The sequence below is a fragment of the Lepisosteus oculatus genome, chromosome 5, assembly GCF_040954835.1.
Source record: "Lepisosteus oculatus isolate fLepOcu1 chromosome 5, fLepOcu1.hap2, whole genome shotgun sequence".
Lineage (NCBI taxonomy): Eukaryota > Metazoa > Chordata > Actinopteri > Semionotiformes > Lepisosteidae > Lepisosteus > Lepisosteus oculatus.
Genome location: NC_090700.1, coordinates 9,366,445 through 9,386,584, shown reverse-complemented (window position 1 = coordinate 9,386,584; position 20,140 = coordinate 9,366,445). Strand labels below are relative to the sequence as shown.

General features: G+C 39.5%; 2 protein-coding genes across 3 annotated transcripts; both read right to left on the bottom strand.

Moving 5' to 3' along the window:
- Window positions 1–1,297: 1,297 nt before the first annotated feature.
- Window positions 1,298–18,541, bottom strand: p4ha3 (prolyl 4-hydroxylase, alpha polypeptide III). Of its 2 annotated transcripts, none has more exons than XM_015341448.2 (13): window positions 18,453–18,541; window positions 12,428–12,582; window positions 11,910–12,133; window positions 10,605–10,754; window positions 9,993–10,044; window positions 9,270–9,433; window positions 8,385–8,561; window positions 6,063–6,127; window positions 4,605–4,764; window positions 4,373–4,435; window positions 4,153–4,221; window positions 2,417–2,513; window positions 1,298–1,449 (listed from the first exon to the last, which is right to left on the bottom strand). In XM_015341448.2, the coding sequence occupies exons 1-13, from the start codon at window positions 18,455–18,457 to the stop codon at window positions 1,379–1,381; spliced, it is 1,452 nt and encodes a 483-aa protein (XP_015196934.1). In that variant the 5' UTR covers window positions 18,458–18,541; the 3' UTR covers window positions 1,298–1,378. The 2 variants fall into 2 exon arrangements, with proteins under 2 accessions (XP_015196934.1, XP_006628156.3); XM_006628093.3 differs by lacking the exon at window positions 18,453–18,541 and adding an exon at window positions 14,018–14,503.
- On the bottom strand, window positions 18,538–19,506 carry or95a1 (odorant receptor, family 95, subfamily A, member 1). Its single transcript, XM_006628092.3, has one exon. It carries the CDS (start codon window positions 19,465–19,467, stop codon window positions 18,538–18,540), a length of 930 nt encoding a protein of 309 aa, XP_006628155.1. The 5' UTR covers window positions 19,468–19,506.
- Between the last annotated feature and the right edge of the window lie 634 nt (window positions 19,507–20,140).

Sequence of the window (20,140 nt, the reverse complement as noted above, 5' to 3'; positions counted from 1 at the left end):
GTGAGGCCTTAATCTAGTCCACTCCTCTCATCGGCGTGTCAAATGAAGTAAGGCTGTTATTCATTTTTGATGGAATAGTCAGGCACTAAAACTTTGGAATGTGGCTGGAGGACAAGCATTCCTACCAGTAGCCTAGGCTGTTTCTGAGTGCTATGATTGTTCTGCCTCAGAGGCACCATGTCAGAAAACTTAAATCATTGCTTACACAGCCACAGACAAGGATTAGCTTTGTATCTCCTGTTCGCTTTTTGTTGTGGTTGCCCTGGAGAAGTTCATAAGAATGAGTCCAGTTACGTTGCCTCCAGTCTCACCAGTACTGAAGAACGAATGAAAAACATATCTGCTTCACTCCCTGTTGTATGCACAGACTAGCTTCTGGTTTGATTTATAACCCATTTTTCAACATGGGTTAAGGCGTTGCTTCTGCAGTGTCTGGCAAGTTTTCTTCAACTGTTATAATTCTGTGCTTTCAGACAGACATCTACAGAAAACCGTTTTAGTTCAAGGAAAGGACAGAGCAGATGTTTTTCCTATTAAGGGGGCACATGCATGACATAAACCCTGACAAGTGTTAGAAAAGTATTTTGATGAAAGGATAGCTGAGGCTTAAAGCTGGAAAAGACAGGCAGCAATCTTAGAACATGCACAGTAACAGATCAAAATATTCTTAAGGGATCAACCATTGTTTTAAACACGTATCACAGTTAACACTGTAATTTTAGTAAAGATGTAAATCTACATGAAAGCATTAATGTAGCCATAAATAGAAATGTGCATTCTAATGCATTATCTGGTTTTTGTTCGGGCATAGAAACTGCTAGAAATTAAAATCTGCTAGAAACCCAAAGTCAGTTTAGAAATTCTTGCAGGTAAACAAAAGATGTTTATTTTTTAAAACCCTGCAATTTTGTCTTCCTTCACAAATCATAAAAGAACTCAACAAAAACCATCAGGCTTAAGTTTGTCCCTCCACAAGCTGCTGTCGATGTGCAGCGCAATGCTTGGGACAGCCGGCCTCGTGGAACAGAAGAGCCAGGGGCTGACAGCAGAGTCCTCGCCCACACCAGGGAATGAACAGGAAAGCAAAGACCATCCCATCTATCCCTCCTCCATTCCTCCTGGGAAGTTTGAGTGCTGAGGCATGCCGGCTGCCTTCCTGCCCGCTTGCCTCCCTGCCTGGCTGGCTTCTGGCCAGATTCCCATCCAGCCCTATCCAGACGGCCCCGTCCTCCAGCGGGCCCCTCCAATCAGTATGGCAGGCTTGTTCGAAACTGCCTCTCCCCCACCACCCCGTCCCTCCCCCTCCTCTCCCCAGCAGCTCCGGCTCTGAGGCTGGATCTTGTACTCCAACCGGTCCCACTGCCTCATGGCCCCCTCCTCACTCCTCCGGGTCGAAGCTGCAGGGCCTGTGGAATTCCTGGCCATGTTCGTGTACCCACTTGTTGGCCACTGGAAGGAGAAGGAGAGCAGGCAGGTGAGGACCAGTAGAGGAGAGCAGCAACCAAGACAAAGCTTCGATCGAGAAGCACGCAGATAGCCAGCTTACTAGGAAATAAAAGATTCTTTTTCATCTAACCAAGTGTTTTGGTTTTCTTTAAGGTTAAGGGAAGTTATACTAAAAGGCTGCCTTTGTTGTAAAAACAAGAATGGTTAAAGCAGAAAGGTCAACTTTATCTCACTTTGCCTCCTTCTGAACCCAGTCAACAAAACACAGCAGTCACCAGAAACAAATCTGTCGTCATCAGTCCTTCTTCAAAACGCAAGAATGGTGCTTTATGAAAGATTTTTTTTGTTGTTGGCAAAGTTTTTCTAGAATATGGCTATTAAGTTGTCATTGCCTGCGTTTTATATAACAGTGCAGCAAGCCTGCCTGTCAGCCGTGTTCGAAGCTGTGCAGAGCCTTAAATCTCCCAGGTTTGCTATAATATCAGCCAGATGTTTCACCAAGCACTCATGATGTTGCCATGGAGAGGAGACAGCTGGTGCCAGTTTTTAAAAAAGTGGATAGTTATTGAACTGGAAAAAAAAAAATCTTACAAGCTTAAATAGATCGAGTTATGCTTGGTTTTGTGTGATTGTACATTACCAGTAACAATGTGTGGGAGTGGCTGACAAGATTTAAGCTTGGGCCCTGAGCCTACTGGGCTCAAGACGGGTGAAAAGAGGGTAGGCAAAAAGAGAAAAACCATGTACACATACATCAGCTGGCAGAATTCTTAAATTCTTTTTTGATGGCGTAAGACTTTTCTCATGGAAAGAAATACAACACTCATTCCAAAAATATTTGGAAACATGGGATTGTTTTCATCCGAAATCTTATCTTTCCCATTTCGTCCGAGTTAATTCTGCATGAATTCGTAAATTAAGCATACTCTTCACAGAGATTTCACAAAGAGGACTGCTCAAAGTGACTTACCCCACTTATCTCCAACCAAGACAGGACAGCCTGCGTGGAGAGTATCCCCATTGCCCTGGCCATTTCTGTGCAGATTCCACCAGAAAACGGCTGCATTCTGCCACAAGAGTAGGAGGATTAGGATTTCCCCAATGCTGGTGTACAATCAGCTCAGCACTGCCAAAGGCAGTACTGGGATTAGTCAGCTAAGATTCCTGACTCCAAGTAGCACTCCCTGCAACTCCATCGCAGACTGTGCCTCCTGTGCATCACAGCAGAGTGTGTAGCTTGTAAAAAGATTAATGACTTAATGACTTAGTGGGTAGGCAGGTTGGAAAAGTCTGTCTCCCTGTCCAATGGTGCCCATGTACATGCAGTTGTTGCTTTTGTGAGCCAAGAATTAAAGAGGCTAAATCAGTCACTCCGAATTGGATGGGCATATTAATAAAAAATAACTGGCAATTTTAAATATAGGCAGCTAAAAGAAAAGCATTACGACCCCCAGATAAAATGGCAGATAAACTCAAGAGAATCTAAAACATGTTAAAAGCTATTCTCATTTAACCATGACCTTGTAAAAAAAAAAACACAGATTCAATACAATTAATATTCATTTGCAAAGGAAGCAGGACCTTCCAGACCCTGGTGTTTACACATTCCACCCTGTGGCTTTTCAGAGGTCACAAGGTTAAAGCCCTGGAGAGCTTCTCTGCTATTACAAAGCCTGCCCATTTCCCGAAATAAACAGATAGCACACGGGGCCAGAGTATAGCCAGGTGGGCAGCTACCTTCAGAAGGTGCACTATCCTCAAAAACCAAGTGTCTATTTCCGAGTCAGTTTTGGTTTGTGTAAGAAAAAAACATGCAGCTCGTCTCCGTTTTACACTTCAGGTTTGCAGTCGGTAATTTCATATTATCAATATAAAGAAACCGTCTCGCCAACATATAATACTTTGGATATCAGGTCTGTTTAATCATTTACAATGTCACAGTAATGAGGACATTTCTATATGCACCAGGTTATCTTACATTGGAAAAACTACTTTCCAGCCCAAACGATTTATCTTCCATTTTGGATATATAAACATTTTTGTGGTCATATAACTTTCTTGAAATGACAGGATGTTACAAGTAAAGCAGCCGTATCTGTCTTAATGAGAATGTAGAAAACAGTGTTTCCAAATCTTGTGTTCCTTGCACTAAAGAAATGCATGTTTAGTGACAATGTTTCAGTAAAAAAACATTTCATCACCCTGTTTGTAAGACAGCCAGCCATTAAAGTGCTGATCTTTATTTAACACCTCTGAGGGATGACAATGTCTGTAAACTGTAAGACACAGACACCGTTTCTTGCTAGGAGAGATGAAAAAATGCTTGACTATTTATTGTAATAAAATTGGAAAACCAGGTTTATCAAGCATGTTTATGGAAACAGTCTATTGTGTAGGAGATATTCATCAAGCTACCAACTCACACGCCTTCAATAAACCTTCTACAATTGCCATAGATAAAAGACAGAAGTCTAAATACACTTGTAGACAACAAACGGCTTTTTTCAATTTATTGAAGCACACGCACGGGACACCGAGAAAATCATTGTAGCCAGTTGGGACAATTATCTCTAAGGCTTTTGTTTTGAAATCAAAGAAACTGAAGCAGGTCTATGTCATCTTTGAGAAAACTCAAAGGTATTAGATGGATCTTGCTGCACACTGACAGAAGCTAAAAGCATGCAAAAATAAGAGATGCGTCTTTACCTTCACTACTGGAACACTGAAGTTAGCGTAGATAAATGCCGTGGATCCACCTGCTTCCACAGAACTGAGCTGACAAAGACAACAATGGGTTCATTGTACACTACAGATTCATCACTCTATATTCACATTTTTCTAAAGGGAATGTTAGAAGTCTTTATACATTAGTATGTATTTACTATGCACATTAGTACGAGTGCATAAACAGAAAAATCACACTTACATAGATCATAAACGTTGCCAAACGATTTCCTGTTTTGAGCTTGTAGACTGGGCTTGACTCGGACTGGTTCCAAAAAGAAAAAAAGAAATCAGAGCAGCTATAAAAGGCAAGAATTAGGCATGAACAAGAGCAAAACAAAGTAGATATTTGAAGGCAAGGCACAAGGTACAAGCCTTCAAATTTGAGGTCTGCATTGCCAGAGGAACTACAGTAGATGTTTGAAAACACTCACAGTGGCATGGTCGAAGTGAGGCTCATAATGTCCACCAATCCCATAATTCACCACCTGGAGGTACTCTGCATATGGTGGCTGCACGGTTAATCCGGTCAGTGCAGTAATTCGCTGGTCAAGCCTCCTGACAATAGGGTGTGTTGTGTCGTTTAGCCAGGCACTGAAATTGCATAAGACATTCTGGTCATTCTCCTTTATAGTGTGTCATAACAGTGGTCTGCAATGTTTTTTTTTCTTCCTGCCATGTCTTTTTTATTTCATTGTCCAGAAAGTCCACACTGATGACGTAACACTAACATCTTTTATACGGGCATGATCAATCACATCTGCATGGAGAAGAAACATTTTTTAAAATAAATCTACAGTGATGACCATGTAACACCAAAATGAAAATGGATGTTATATGAACAATCACAATATGAAAAATAAAAATTTGTAAAAAAGACTTATGAAAAATCTTTATCCAATTTACGATGTTACAATAACTATAGAAAAGGACGTCAAATGATATGGACTACATGGTTCTTTTAATTCACGTTCCTAATCAGACAAAATTTTAATAGATAAACAGAATTAGGTTGAAACATTTAAAACAAGGAGTGTCAGTACCCTGGAAAACACAGTATATTACATTTTCTATAAACATTTAACGAGTTTCCAAATTACAGAGCCTTGCAAATGTTTATGGACCGTTTTCAGCTTTTTATAGCATGTATAGAAGAGCAAGAGAGACCAGACCTGCTGGGACTACTGGGAGGTTTTCACTCTAAAGATTTTTGCACGTCATAGATTCTCCGAGAGCCCCGTTTTGTCTTTTTAGATGATACTTAGAAGGAACTGCAGAATCCATCTTCAAAGAGCTGGGATTTACAGACCACTAGCTTTTTATAAAACGCAGTTTGAGGCAGTTGTCGCTTCTGTGGAGAACTTTTTTGAAACGCATTTTCAGTTTTATGGACTCCAGTGGGTTTTTTGTTGTTGTTTAATTTACGGTTTCTTTAGTTACTTTCTATGATGACTAAATTTGAGTGGGATCATGGACCTTGAAGCCTCTTGGGTGAATTTTGTTTTGTTTTAAAAAAAAAAAAGAAAGATGAACATCTGTGAAAGGGAAAATCTAATACCTTAACTTCAGCCTTTATATTGTTCTAAAAGATGAAAACTACTTGATCTCAAGATCCAAAAATAGCTCAGAGACAGAGTATGACTTGCATTGTTAGTTGGTAACTCCCCACACAAAAGTCAACTATAAGAACATGTTTTAAAGAGACATGGATGTTTATGTGCCAAGAATGCTTGCTTCTAAATATCAGCATTAGAAGATTTAAAGCTTTGCCTTAACCCCTGTTTATCCATTCCCAATTAAGAAAAAAAAAATGTTATGACTGGCTGGTTTCTGTTTTCATTATACAGGACTGCTTCTACGTTTATTGAAGTATCGTGCTTTATTTACTGTACCTCTTACTAATGCGATATTCTGCTGCAGACTGCGTCTCTCCAGAGGCCACCACTGATCTTCTCAACTGATACAGAAAGAGACTGAATGTTGGTACATGTGTCATTAAGCTCCCTCAGACGGAACTTCAATAGTACAAGAATCCACTGGTCTTGTTCTCCATAAGTTCTTGTGGCTGGTTCTTATGATTCACACTACTGCACTTCCAGCAACGTGTGCGTCACTGTTTTCTCCAAACAAAGAGTAGCAGGCCGATTATACAAAGCACTAAGCTCAGGGTGGTCAATCTGTGGGCTGTCTGCCACATGGAAACCTTTGGAATGGCAAAAAGATTGCCATCCCAGAATTTCACCAAGTCTTCAAAACATCACACATGTTCAGATATATTATGCATTCTTAAGTTTTATTCTAAATATTTGGGTAGAAGGTGTAGTGAGCCTAGAGGCTGAAGGAGGGACACTCAGGCAAATTGCTTATTTAGTTTAAGTAAACTGCCACTAAATTCAACCAAAAAGCATAAGCATTGTGTTTGAATGGATATGCTCAAATACTTGTTCTCTATTACTGCTTACTAGCATTCAAATGTCTAGGTTATAGACCCTGAGCTAGGAAAGAATGGAATAAGTGACACAAGCCGAAATTTTGGGCAAATGAGACATATTCCGTGTCTGGATTTAATGCACTCTGTCCAATATGATCATATTTTTGAATTCCCAATTAAAGAAATACAGACGTTTTCAATTAATGATGGAATGGAGAAACATAAATCATCCGCAGCTGCTGGCTAATACTGATGGACTGTTTTCAGGGAATCTCCTCAAATTCTGCACAAAACCACAAGAGCCAGCTCGCCTATCCCACCACAGGGTGAAGTGAGGGAATAGTTTCCACCATCCATACGGATGTGAAGAAAACCAAGAGGACTGTAATTTTCACAGAGAGGATAATATTGAAAACAAATTGAGTGTTGGTAATTCATTGGTTATGCCCTAGAGAATGCCTGCAATCACATCAAACATTCCGCTTAGGAGTTGTAAATCCCTGTGCAGCACTAATTTCCCAGATACGAAAGACCACATTAATATCACTTGGAGGTACAGTGATCTGAGGTATGAATCACATCCCACTTGCCCCATTATGGCTGCAGACATTTTCAGAGCCACAGAAGGTATCAGATGTCTGTTGCTCTGTCTTTCAATTGTCACTCTCAATGCCAAATATGAACAGGGCCAAAAAAGCAGTCTCGAATAGCAAGAGTAACCTCCAAACATAGGGATCTGTTTGCTCATTGCAAACAGCTGTAGTTGAAAGAGATATGAAGACCAACCTTGATCAGAAATATCGACTCCCATTTTTATAGAAAGTAACTTATTTTACAGAGTTAACCTCATGTCTGAAAGAAGTTCAAGCAACTCAAAATGTGGGTTTTTGAACATAAAATTATAAAATTGTATTTCGTATTGTATTTTTGCCTTGGATAGTTCTAAAGGCCACTGAAATTCAGCACTGGGAGTTAATTTATAAGAGCCACAAAAAAAGGTGTAAATTTATTCAAATTAGCTAGGCTGAACCGAGTGACCTACCAGAAGATAAAACAAAACATCAAGTCAGACCAGTAGTTAATATACTCACTGCCACATCGACTACGGTTTATAGTTGAATGTATGACTGTCCGGCTGCCAGTTTAATCTAAACCTTCCTTGATAAAGCAGCAAGAAAATGTACACCTGGCCGCCAGCCTGAAGCTCCGCTAAACAAACCCGATTCCAAACTTTCAAAATTGGAAACTTCCTAAAATAAACAGAAGCTTAACAGGACTGCCAAGCCAAATAAACCGAAATGTCTGCGAAACGCAAACGGTCGGTCACATTTGCACATCACCTGAACAAGAATCCCAATCTCAAAGATACTTTTTGTTTGCGTGTTATCGGATGAGTAATAAACTTCTGATGTTCAAGTGTGTCAATGAAATTTTACAAGGAGGATATACCAGCTCTACTGTTGCCTATACTGTATGCCGTTTTGTATATTTGCTTTTAAGTGGGCTTGTAACTACACTCACTAATGCTAGTTCTGAAACTGAATCTATGGAGAGAAAAACATGCATTATATTTAGCACTGCCATTACCTGTGCTGGACTTTTAACACTTTAGAATATATTTGCCTTTTTGTGGACGCTTGTGTGGCCTGAGAAACTTGGTACAACTGTGCTATTTTTAAAAGCGATGCACAGAGATGGAGAAAGCATAGTGCATCCCAGATGCATGGCATTCTTATGGCATGAGCAAACAGGAGCATTACCAATGCGAAGGGTACAAACTTACTCCTGGTTCTGCAGAGCTCTTCACACTTTCAGCCTCCGCATCACTGACGAAGCTGTGGTATAGAACCACATATGGTTCCAGGCTGACGACCTCTCGTTTCATTGGCTCGAGAATCAGACCTGGGTTGCCGTTAGTAAAGTAATCGCAGAACAGCCCGGGGTTTTCATAATGTTTTGGCTGGAAACAGAAACAGCATATGAAGCTTATTACAAAGCTGGAATAAAAAAAAAAAGACCATTGTTTTTTTTGTTCTCTTGAGCATTAGGTTTTCTGGTTTCAGCGGCAGTTTCAACTCCCATTTCAAAGACTGAAAGATGTGACGGTATTTCATGAAATTAAAGCTTTCAATTTCTAAAACATGACGGACACGTTAATTTGAATAGGAAATCAAGTTTAATTAATAACCTTTTCTACTTTGCGTGAATCCCCTTTTCAACGTTTCTTTTTTTTTTGCATAAAGATTTAAAATGTTAAAATGGCCTGTAAACGGAGGTCAATATAACATTACAAGAAAAAATTGAATTCAAGAATATTGCAAAGCTTTTTTTAGAATTAGATTTGCGTCTGTAATAGAGAACACAAAGGCGCTTTCAACTATATTTTAACTCCATGATGACAGATACATTCCGTCTTAAAAAGTAACAAGGCGTTTCATGCTATATCCACAGGTGTTCATATGAACCCTTTAACACTCCCCACCTACAAACACATGAGTATACAGATTTTTCTGAAGATGAACATAAAAAAAATCATTTAATAAAAAAAATGGAGCATAATGGTAACAGCATTGATCAGATGACTTTTGTTTCTGTAGTGCTTTTAAATTCTTTATATGAACAATTTCCTCACTCAAACACTGACTCAAAAGAAGATATATGTTATTACCTGGGACCCCAGAGTCTGGCACAGCCTTTCATACACATGTCTTGTGTGCAAGTAAGTGGAGTTTGGTCTCTGCAGGACAGTATGGTGGGATTCTATGGGTGGAGATGCAGCAAGGAGTTTTTCATATTTTTCAATGTTCCGGGAAACCCTTTTATTGGAAGGATCTTTAAAAACAAATACAAAAGAATCTCTGAGCATGGCGTAACCCTGACTGTTTCAGCTTGTTGCCTAAAACAGTGATCTTAAAGGGATGGGATGTTCCACCATGTGGGAGCTAAATAGAAAAGCCATTAGAATTGAGCCAAGCTCGCTGCAAAACCAACAGAACAACTGGAAAAAAAATCATAAGAAAAGCTTGTAATAAATGAAAGTTTTTAACCGAATATCAATACGATTAGCTTTTTTCTAAATATAATGTTAGACTGTAAAATATTTTTTAGAACAGCCATAAAATGTTTTAGAAACGTCAAACATGAGAAACAAGCAACAAGCATTAACCTGTCCTAATATTCCGCTTCTGTTGAAGCAGACCTAAACCTAAAACCACATTAATGCACAGATGATTCGATGTGCACAGCATTTATACAGTATATTAAGGAAATGCCATAGGATCTCATCCTGCAGAATATGAAAAGCAGCTGCTTGACACAGACTCTTATGCTGGTGCTCTGTATTGTTTTAAGATACTGTAAGTCTGTACGGTTAGTGTGGATAAAAACATACCATAACGCAGGAGCTCCTGGGAGAGAACCCAAGCGTAGGATATGTTTCCCGTCTGAAACACAGCGTTAAAAAAAAAGAGCTCAATGCCTGTTGAAAAGAAAGCTAGTTCTCCTGAACAGAATCCTATCTATCTCCGTCAGTGGGCACTGCTCTGAATTACCCTGCACTGTACCTTTTTAAATGCCCCCTGGATGGTCTGATTAACATTCCAGGTGTTCTGGAGGTGTTCTCCCATCCCATTTCCTGAAAGGTTTTACAAACTGCATTAAGCAGTTCTAAACAGATGCAGAGCTATGTAGAAAACAGCAGAACAGAGCACGTACAATCTCCTACATACAAAACCAAGCAGGGTGAACCTTAAGTCGAACATTTGTGCGTCTGTCTGGAGTTGTATGGTAAGCATGTTTTGCCATCCACCGTTTCAAACTCTAGCCTAGCTGTAGACAAAATAAATCGCCCATCTGCAATTTTACTTACTGTAAGCCGTAGCTGTCAGGCAGAGGCAGTGCTGGATTACTGTTTAGCGGTTGCGTCGACAGGCCCCTAACGCAGGAGAAAGAAAACTAACGAGCGACAGAGAAAGGGAGCTAGAAACAGGGAGAATGTGGCTACCTTGAAGTGAGAGTAGGCCAGGTGGTCCAGGGTGTCCTTCAGGTTTCCTTCATCTTCAGTAATCCACTCACCCTGAGCCCTGCGAAACAGGCGAGCTGCCTCTTCCAGCCACTGCACGGAGTGATAGAAGTCCTCCATCTCGTAGGCCACCTGAAACACACCCCGACAGGCAACATGTCCAGCTGCTACCTGCATCAGCACACTTACAGCTAATCCAAACTAATTCCTCCATGCTCAAGGACCATCAGAACAATTGTCATTTGGTTGCCAGTAGCTTATGGATCTGAAAATGTAAACCCCTGGCAGGTACTTTTTCTATTTACTGTACAGACTTGGTTCATATAGCCAGAGACCAGTAGAAAAAGAAAAACAGGGAGATCCTCATTCTATGTTTTTAAGGAACAAATCCAAAACAGTGGAATACTCTTTCCTAGCCGACGCAAATTTAAAGGAAAAAATGTGAAGAGTCCTTCGAAGGCAGCTGATGACACACAGAAGTCACCAGTGACTTGTTGCAGTGCTCAGGGAATGCGCGGATTTCTTTATCTATGACCTTTTAAAGACCGAACAATCTAATGCTGGAATTATTCTCTACACTGTGGAATTTTAAGAGTGGGAAGTCAGGACGCAGTTTTTAGCTGTGAAATCAGGGCACTTGTCTGCCAAAACACTTTGACATCATGGGCGTCTGAAGAAAAAGAGAATTACAGCTGGCTCAAGTTTTATTCATACAATTAATATACTGTATATTGCTACCCTTGATGGACATGATATTTGATGCAAAACTTGGTTTTACCAAAACAATTACTTATACTGAATGTACACTTGCAACAGGTACAGGGTATTGCAAAACCAAATCTGTTCTAAGTAAACAATGTGCAAAATTATTCATACCCCACAAGTCGGCATTTTGTTGATCCTCCTGTCTTATTGACAACATATGGGGTAGTGGATTCCAACCTTTGTCCTAGAGCAACACTGTCACTGTGGCTGTTGTTCAAGCTGAGCCCTACATACCCATTGATAATTGACGACTTAATTGATCTGCTTTCTTGTTTAGACTATTATTGAACTTGTTTCTTCACTCAGTCCCAACAGTCAAAAAAACCCTATTTGAACTGTCTGCAACAGTTTCGGCTTACAGAACTTTAAACAACCTTTCCTTGCCTCGATTGCCATTATTTCTGACTCTTATTTGGCTTTATTGAATAATTAATTAACTGCTATAATTATGCACAGATCAGTGAGAATCCCCATTCAATCAAGGTTATCTCAGAAGAACCTTGATTGTTTGCGTTTTCCCACCTTTCCAACTTGGAAGCAGTCGTCTCCTGAGAGGGGGACGATGACAGCAGGTCTGTAAATGTCCATTGTCTGACCTGCAGTGACCCTCTGGAACAGTCCATTCGCTAGCCCCTCCACACGGAGAGAGTACACATCCTGGAGCCTCATCAGCCCCTTGGCAGCCCCTTCCAGATCTTCGAAGTTGGGCAGGCGGCCCTCCTCTTTCTCAAAGCCTGACTTGAAGGCTAAACAACGACAAGGAAACTGGGTCATTCTCCGCCCCAGAATTCAGCATTGCGACCAAAACAATTTTAAAAATTGCTTTATAAGCCAGTCGTGCCTTGATTAGACGTCAACTGGTGAAAGGACCGCGGCAATTTGGAAAGCACGCTACTCAAAAACTAAAACATTGAACTATTTTGCCCTCAGAACTCAGAGACTGAAAGTGTTCAGCTACTTCCTGGAAGGGGGAAGGGCAGGCGGGTGATGGTGTCTCGGGGATCTTCAGCTGTTAAGCAAACCGGCCGTGAAATTGTCACCTTGGGAGTTCTCGTGGGCTTCATTGCTGTGAACCACATTGAGCCACTCAGACTGCAGGCGCTTAATCAACGTGTATGCCACCAGAGGATTAGCCATTGCTGCCACTGGACTGTGATACACATGACTGTGCAGGTCTGCCACCTTCGCATAGAATCTGAAAGGAAAGACAGGATTGATGTGTAAAGGACTTTATCTATAGCACCACATATGAAAGCCTGAGAACAACGGAGTTCCAATTTTTTTTTATATACTGCATAAATTATTTATTCCAAAAGATGAATGACCTTAATTAATGAATTAAGGTCTGTGTCTGTATACAGATACTACTAACTTGTTATACTAGCTGGTTATTAGCTAAAAACTACCTGCAGGTTTGCCTTGCCTACCTAGAATGGCAGGAAAAACGGAAAGCAGAAAAAAAACTGAACCCGCCAGCTACAAAGGCAAAACCCAGCACCTGACAGCTGATTCCCATTTAATAAGTAGCCCCTGAATCCTGCCTTCAAATGATGCGTTTGAAATGCGATATTCCTGGCTGGGTTAGGCCTTAGTCCAATTAACAGATAATGAAGTATGGGCGACAAAGTGTCAGACACAACTAGTAAAATTCATCGAAAAAGAAAAGAAGCCAGCACACAGAGAGCTGGCTAATGAAAGTATACATTGAATAATCAATGGGTCTGAGAGAGGAGGGCTGAATACACAGCAGGAATTGCGATGACCAGGGAAAAGAATACCCTTTTTTTTTAGGATTCAGTTTTGGCTGCTGAGCCGTGCGAGAAGCCATAGTAAAATGTTCCTTTGTGAAGGGAACAACAGAGATCAAGCTCCCTGCTGCTCCCCACAGGACACACTCCTTCAGAGAAGGAGAAAAGAGTACAGGCTGGTGACACATGCTGTTAGCCTGGCTCTGCCTCATGTCCATTGGTTAGTAAATAAGATACCCCAATCCCAATAGCAAGACAGGGGAAACCAGCACAAATACAAGAACACATAAATAAATGAGAGGTACTGTAGGTAACACGGCTAAAGAGTACTTTTTGGGATGAGAGCTTTCTCCTCTTCAGTCATATTCAAAAACCGTTTCCCTTTACTCAGTATAACATGGGTTCTCTCCAAGTCCAAACACCACAAAAAAAACTACGATGCGCACACACACACCATAGCATTTGAGCATATCCTACTCCTTATGCGATGACAGTTGCGTGCCATGACGGACTCGCTGCATCTCACGAAAGCGGCGTGCACAAGTTTTAGATTACACCCGTTTAGGGCTAACGGGCTAGTATGCTTTTCCAATACACAAGAGAAAAGGAAAAGGCTAGTAGTGCCTTATCGAAACACACGCACAAAAAAACCCGCCTCTAGAATCTAAAACGTGATATTCAATAGTAAACATTATATGACCGAATATTGCCAGAATGCGTGACTTCCATATGATAACTTGATGGTAAATTGTTGTCAGCTGTGGTTAACAGCTCTGCAATATGAATGCAAAGTGATAAGCAAAACGTAAACGGTAAATAGCCTTAGCCACTCTTAACACACAAATCATTCTGAATTTAGCCAAGAAACAGAGAGGGACCCACCTTTTGATGTCATTCAGCCTGAGGGTTTCATCCTCAATATAGGTCCTTAAATGGCTTAGGAGCTCTTTCTCTACAGAAATGGCTTTCTGCACATTAACCACAGAAGTGTAAATTTCACCGAGAGAAGGCGGCACCACAATGAAGTTGATGAAAACCAGAATTTGGAGATTTTTCAGGAAGACAGATATTCCACGGTGTCTGAATAATATTCGATAAGTCATTTTAATTTAAAAAAAGAGTCGCATTAAATACGTTCAGCATAAACGACGAAAACGGATATAAAAAAAAAACATCGCATTTTCCTTGCTAAAAGCCAGTAGTTCAGCACAATGTAAAGCGTTTCTCGAAACCTTTAACAATTACTTTCAGACGTTTTAACTGCAACTCCCAAAACTCCTTGTGGCCAGCGCAGTTCTCTGCAGAAATGTGAGACCACGCAGATGAGGTACTAAGTGAACACAGGAGGTCTAACTGCTATCAGCCCACACTTGCAGGAGACGAATTTATGAGGTCAGAACAAAACAAATAAATGTATATTTATTTAAATTACAGTTTATGGCGTTTTCTGGGACAGGGGCCGAAAATGCTAAAATAAATGTATATGCACTAGTTTTCATATCAAAAAACTGTTATTAGTTTTCTCCATTTGAAACGTTTTTATTTTAAAAACTATATCAATTAGCACACCTTAAAAATGTTAAATTCTAGGACTCCGCCGAATATACCAATAAAATACCCCCGAAATAGTGTTTATTGTTTTAATCAAAATTCATTTGTATTTATTGTTAGGACTCTTGGGAAACCATACATACATATTATACATATTGATGCATCAAAAACCAATCTTTACTATCACACCACTCTTACTCGAAAATCCTTATAACGAGCACTAGATTATTTAATTAATTTATATTATTATTAATTTATCAAGGATTCCACTGCTCTATAATTAAAAAGGTAAAATAGAGGTAGGGATATACACGTAGAACAAAGCACGCGTTTAAGAGTTGTAATTGTAAAAATACAAACCTGAAACATCACCATCACTAATCGTTTCAACGCGAATAGCAAAACAGCAGTTACACGCGTAATCTGCCGAGGATTGCATTCCGATTTGCAGAGACTTTCACAATCAATTACAGACAATAAATTAAATGATAATAACAAGAGGGTTTAAATGCATCTTGGGGAAAGCAACATACAAAGGTCACTTGGGAAGCAGAGCGTTCCATTTCATTTAACTCCTTCACCTCCAGATGGGGTTAGTGAAAGGATTTACATTTTTTAAAGTGTTTTTTTCAACGGTGTGAATTGGTCTTAATTGAGTTTTACAGCAAAACGTACTAACGTCCAGGAGGAAATAGTAGAATTAGCATATAGAGAACATTCAGAGAGAATCAAGCTTTTTAAATCAATTGTCTCAAACTCGGCTCCTGGAAAGTCAAGCGTCTTTTGTTTTCTTTTTTTGTGTGTGTTAAATTTAATTAACTGCCTAATTGTAAAACGCCTTGCTACACTACGAGGGGTTTTATAGGTAACTGCACCTTTTATGAAGTGAACGTTTTGAGTAACTGGCTGCATAAGTCGACCATTAAATAAAACATATATACAGAATCTAACTGGGAGAATAGGCAGATGGATAAAATGACTCCTTAAGTTGGAACTCAAACCAAAATGCTGGAATTGGAACAGGTAAAGTTTTATTTCATGCTGAAAGGAAAAGAAAGGAGACACAGGGTTTTGGTTGTGGAGCCTACTTCAGGTGTCCCTTGTCACTTTTCTTGGAAAAAGTACAGGGTACGTTTTTCCATTGTTAGTTTACCGCCTCCACAAAAAGCATAATCATAAGTGGTTGTTTAAGTTTCTAATATGTTGGAGTGTTATACCTCAGAAAACAAAATGTAGGTTGTCACAAAAACAATAATTCAATGCTTCTGAAGTGCTTAGCTGTTTCAACTTTACTTGAAACATTTCTTCCAATAGAATCGCAGTCATCCTGCACTAGAGCTGCTAAACAGAATACGATTGTTTTCCCTGTGCTGGGTTTTTTGTATTGACAGACTTGAAACACATCAGACAACAGCATTAAAATTTACATATATATGCCGCCAGCCTGCTAGTAATCGAAATCTAAATCAAAAGCTTCTCTACATTTGTAATCATTTCCCTCAAGTGCATTTCTCATGAATAATTAGATCCAAAAGTATCTGTATCTGAAATATATGCTGTATATCTATCTATCTGAGGTTCTTAATCTGTATCTTAGAACCTCCCCACACTATCACACTTTTAAAATGTAATATTCAATTGTTTGCACACTTGATCAGTTTGTGTAAGTGGAAACTGAAACACCTGAGCTACAGTAAATGCATACTAATAAAGTCTTGAAAATGTCATACCGACACAAAATTAATGTGTTGACTTAAATTGTTATGCCTATTCTGCACACATTTCCATTGGCTAAACTAAACCACCAAAGCAGAATTCGATGTGTCTGACAGTCCTGCTCTCCCTGTCTTCCACTGTCTGTCTAGAAACCCTTTAAAAAAACCAAAGCAAAACCAAGGTTGTTTCACATTTTTAAGTAGACACGGAGTAGAATTGTTCCTTAGCCGAATTGAAAACACCCTTCCCTTGATATGAGCCCAGGGAGATGAATAATGCAAATTAAAAAAAATAATAATAGAATTACAGGCTCTGTGTGGAGCTTAGATACAAACACAGGCACTTTCCCCTAAGTCGAGCAGTGAGAAAAATAACCTGCTTTCAAATGCTGAGTCATTGTTTAGCTCATGTAACACTACATTCAATTGTTTTCCTTAATGGTCTGGGATAAACTGCACAGAGTCTGATTGGGAGTTAATTAAGACGCTGTTTTCTCACACTGTTTTCACTAATTGCAGAGCCTTCATGTATATTTTGTAACCAAGAGCTGTTGTTATGCAACTCTTCATTAGAGTAGTGTTCGATTCCCTGAGCCATCATCCTTTTTCTTTCTTGAATGATTACAACATCTTTAACATGTGTTTCTGTAACCCCTTAAGCCAAATGAATCATCTTTGAAAGTAAAGCCTACAATGTGGATCCTCTGCAAGGAATATGTTTCTACATGTTTCTTCACGTGAAATTGTGTGCAAAATCTAAAAAGAGCAAAAAGCATTCCTCTCAGGTTTTCTAGTAAAAATGTTAAAATGTCAGCTATAGATACTTTTGGATTTATTTATTCATGAGAAATGCACTGGAGGGGGACAATTACAACTTAAGAGCAAGCTTTTGATTTCGACATAGATTACTAGCAGCCTGGGAGCATGTACTGTATATATAAACTCTAACCCTAGAATATATATTCATTTTTGAAAGACAGGAACAGACTAATGAAACAAAAATAAATGATTGCAATAATAATAATTAGATGAGATTCCTTTCAGGTAAAATTAAGTCAATTTGCAAAAAGGACTTATTTCAATTAAATATGTTTACAGTATATTATAGTAGATATAGTAGATAAAACACCATTTTAATAGTATTACCCACAGGCACAAAAAGCACAATTAGGGACAGGTGTTATGGGTTGGATTAGTTTTTTATCTACTCAGATTCAAAGGGAATTTTATTCATTTGTTGAAGACTGGAATACAGAAAAGGCTCAAGAGTATAATTGAAAAGCTAGCTGTCATTCTCATGACATATAAATTAAGTATTCATTAATGTACTATCATGCATTCAAGGCATATTTGCGGCATTTTGCTCCTTTGAAAGTGAGTTCTCTCGGCTGGAATTTTGCAATATTTTCTGGGAAGCTGGTTAGGCAGTTGACCTAAAGGTAAGCCTAGGGGGCAGTATTGCTATATAAATGACAAGGGTGAAAAATTACACTTTTCTGCACCAAAATCATGAAGCACTGGTTGGAAAAATTTAAATTGAAGCATAAGGCGAAGGCTTTCATTGAAAGCTGTCGAGCCTAAAGAGCGCCAAAACCTGAGTTTAGCAACAAAAGCAAAAATTAAAGACAAAGGACATGTTTTCTTTTCATTTTTTTAATTCTAGATGTGATATTATAGAATCTGTTAGCAATGAAAAAAACCCACACTTGCTGTTAAGAAAGAAAATTTAGTTTTACCTGCCCAAATTGATATTTTAAAATCTCCAAATAATTTTTCCACCCTCAGCTTTTGAATATAAAACTCTTCCTCTACGTTCCTCGCTAGCATAGAGGCTATGCAGCAACAACAACAAAAAAAACATTATTGCAATCAACCAAGCATTAATTCCTGTTCATACCTTGTGTTGGCATAAAAAAATAAGATGTACAAGCTTTCCTTATGTATTTTTTATTTATTGATTTACCACAACATCATGGCATCAGAAAAATCTGGCTTTCCATTAGTGGAATAACAAACAAATCAGATGATAACATATAAATATCTTGACGTACCTCATTTTCTTTAGAAACACTTGGTTTCCCTGGTGATCTTTGACAGAAAATCTTGTCTCGTATTACTAAGCGGTTACCTGAGGGATTATGGGACATTTTTATTGGAACAGCACAGCATGGCTCTCTTCATGCGAGTTCGGAGTTTCTCGTCTCGGACGCCATATATCAGTGGGCTGAGGAAGCGGGGCAGAAGAATGAAACAGAAGTAGTTGAAGAAGGAGATGTGTTCCTTCAGCCAGCCCACGTGAAGCACTATCAGGCTCTCAGTGATGGGATGCGTGAAGGACATCATGCAGAGGAGCAGCTGGATTCCATGCAGTATCACAGTGTGCAGGGCTTTCTTCACAGAGGCTCTGTCGGAGTGCATTTTCCTGGCCTTCAGCAAGATGCGGATGTAGGTGTACAGGATGACGACAGCGACTAGAGCAAAGAACAAGACGTTCATAGTGACTTTGAACAGCGTTTGAGTGGGGGAAGAGTTAAGGACCTGTGACTTGCAGAGTACAGGGGTCGAGTACACGTCTATGTCCGAATAAGACCCAGCTAGAGCAAAATCGACGGCAGGAAGGATGCAGCTGATCAGCCAAACAGCTCCCATCACGATCCAGGTCCTGTCCACTCGGCAGATCTCCGGGTGCCGCAGGGGGTAACAGATGGCCACATAGCGCTCCAGAGACATGGTGGCCAGGATGAGAGGCGTGTTCTGGAAAGTGGCGGTGGAGATGAACAGCAGGGGTGTGCAGAACACGACAGCGAAGCGCACGTTGGTCATGACGAAGAGAAAGAGCAGCACGGAGAACAGGAGCTGGGCGGTGTCGTTGATCAGCATGTAGGCAAACAACACGTAGCGGGAATTCTCCCAGAACTGTCTGTGCGAGGCGAACGTGAAGAGCATCAGAATTATGAAGTACAAAAAGGTGCAGAAAAGGGGGGTGACCACACAGATCTTTATCACAACTGACAGACTGCTGGCAGGAGAGGTCACATTGCTTGGGAGAGCAGTTGAATTCTGCATGGCTTAGGCACACATGTAACACACAGGGCCAACCCTGACTTTCTTGTGTTTTATGTGGCCCAGAGAACCTACAAAATAAGCATTATAGTCATTATCCAGATGACAGAAATTGAAAACATTATTTTTGTAAAGAATTGACGTTTCACAGTCCCACTCTCGCCTCTATTTGAATTGTTAGAAGACAGTCTCTTGTATGCTATAGAGAAGGCCTTTATAAATATGCACAGAATTAGGAATGATATTTATGTTTCTTGTTGATTTATTGTATTTCCTAAGATTGAATCATTTTCAGATATAAATATTCATTAATTTCCTAACAATTATCACTTGCTTGGTGCCTTTAAATATGATTCATATTTACTGATACTTCCAGGATACCAAATTCAATTGCATAGAAGCTTTGCACCATGCCCTTTGTTCCATTTGTTTTTTTTCCAAATCTCACAAGCTTGACTAAAACAACTAAAATAATTTTCTCATTTGAAAGAAAGTCTGTTCAATTTAGTCTTATGAATTGTATTGAATGAAACATTGAATCTGAATAAAACAAAGAATAAGAAATGATTATAGTGTACAATAAAATACATATGTTGGTGTCCCTTAAGAGTCTCTAAGATGATTTATATTAGTAGTTTAGGTAAGCTTTGCTTTAAGTAGACTTTAATTATCTTTT

Coding starts and splice junctions, on each gene's coding strand:
- p4ha3 (XM_006628093.3), bottom strand. CDS start 14,238: ATGACTTATCGAATATTATTCAGACACCGTGGAATATCTGTCTTCCTG. Junction 10,045..10,604: donor TGGCCTACTCTCACTTCAAG/GTAGCCACATTC, acceptor GCTGTGTTTCAG/ACGGGAAACATATCCTACGC. Junction 8,562..9,269: donor GCCAGACTCTGGGGTCCCAG/GTAATAACATAT, acceptor TTCTGTTTCCAG/CCAAAACATTATGAAAACCC.
- or95a1 (XM_006628092.3), bottom strand. CDS start 19,467: ATGCAGAATTCAACTGCTCTCCCAAGCAATGTGACCTCTCCTGCCAGC.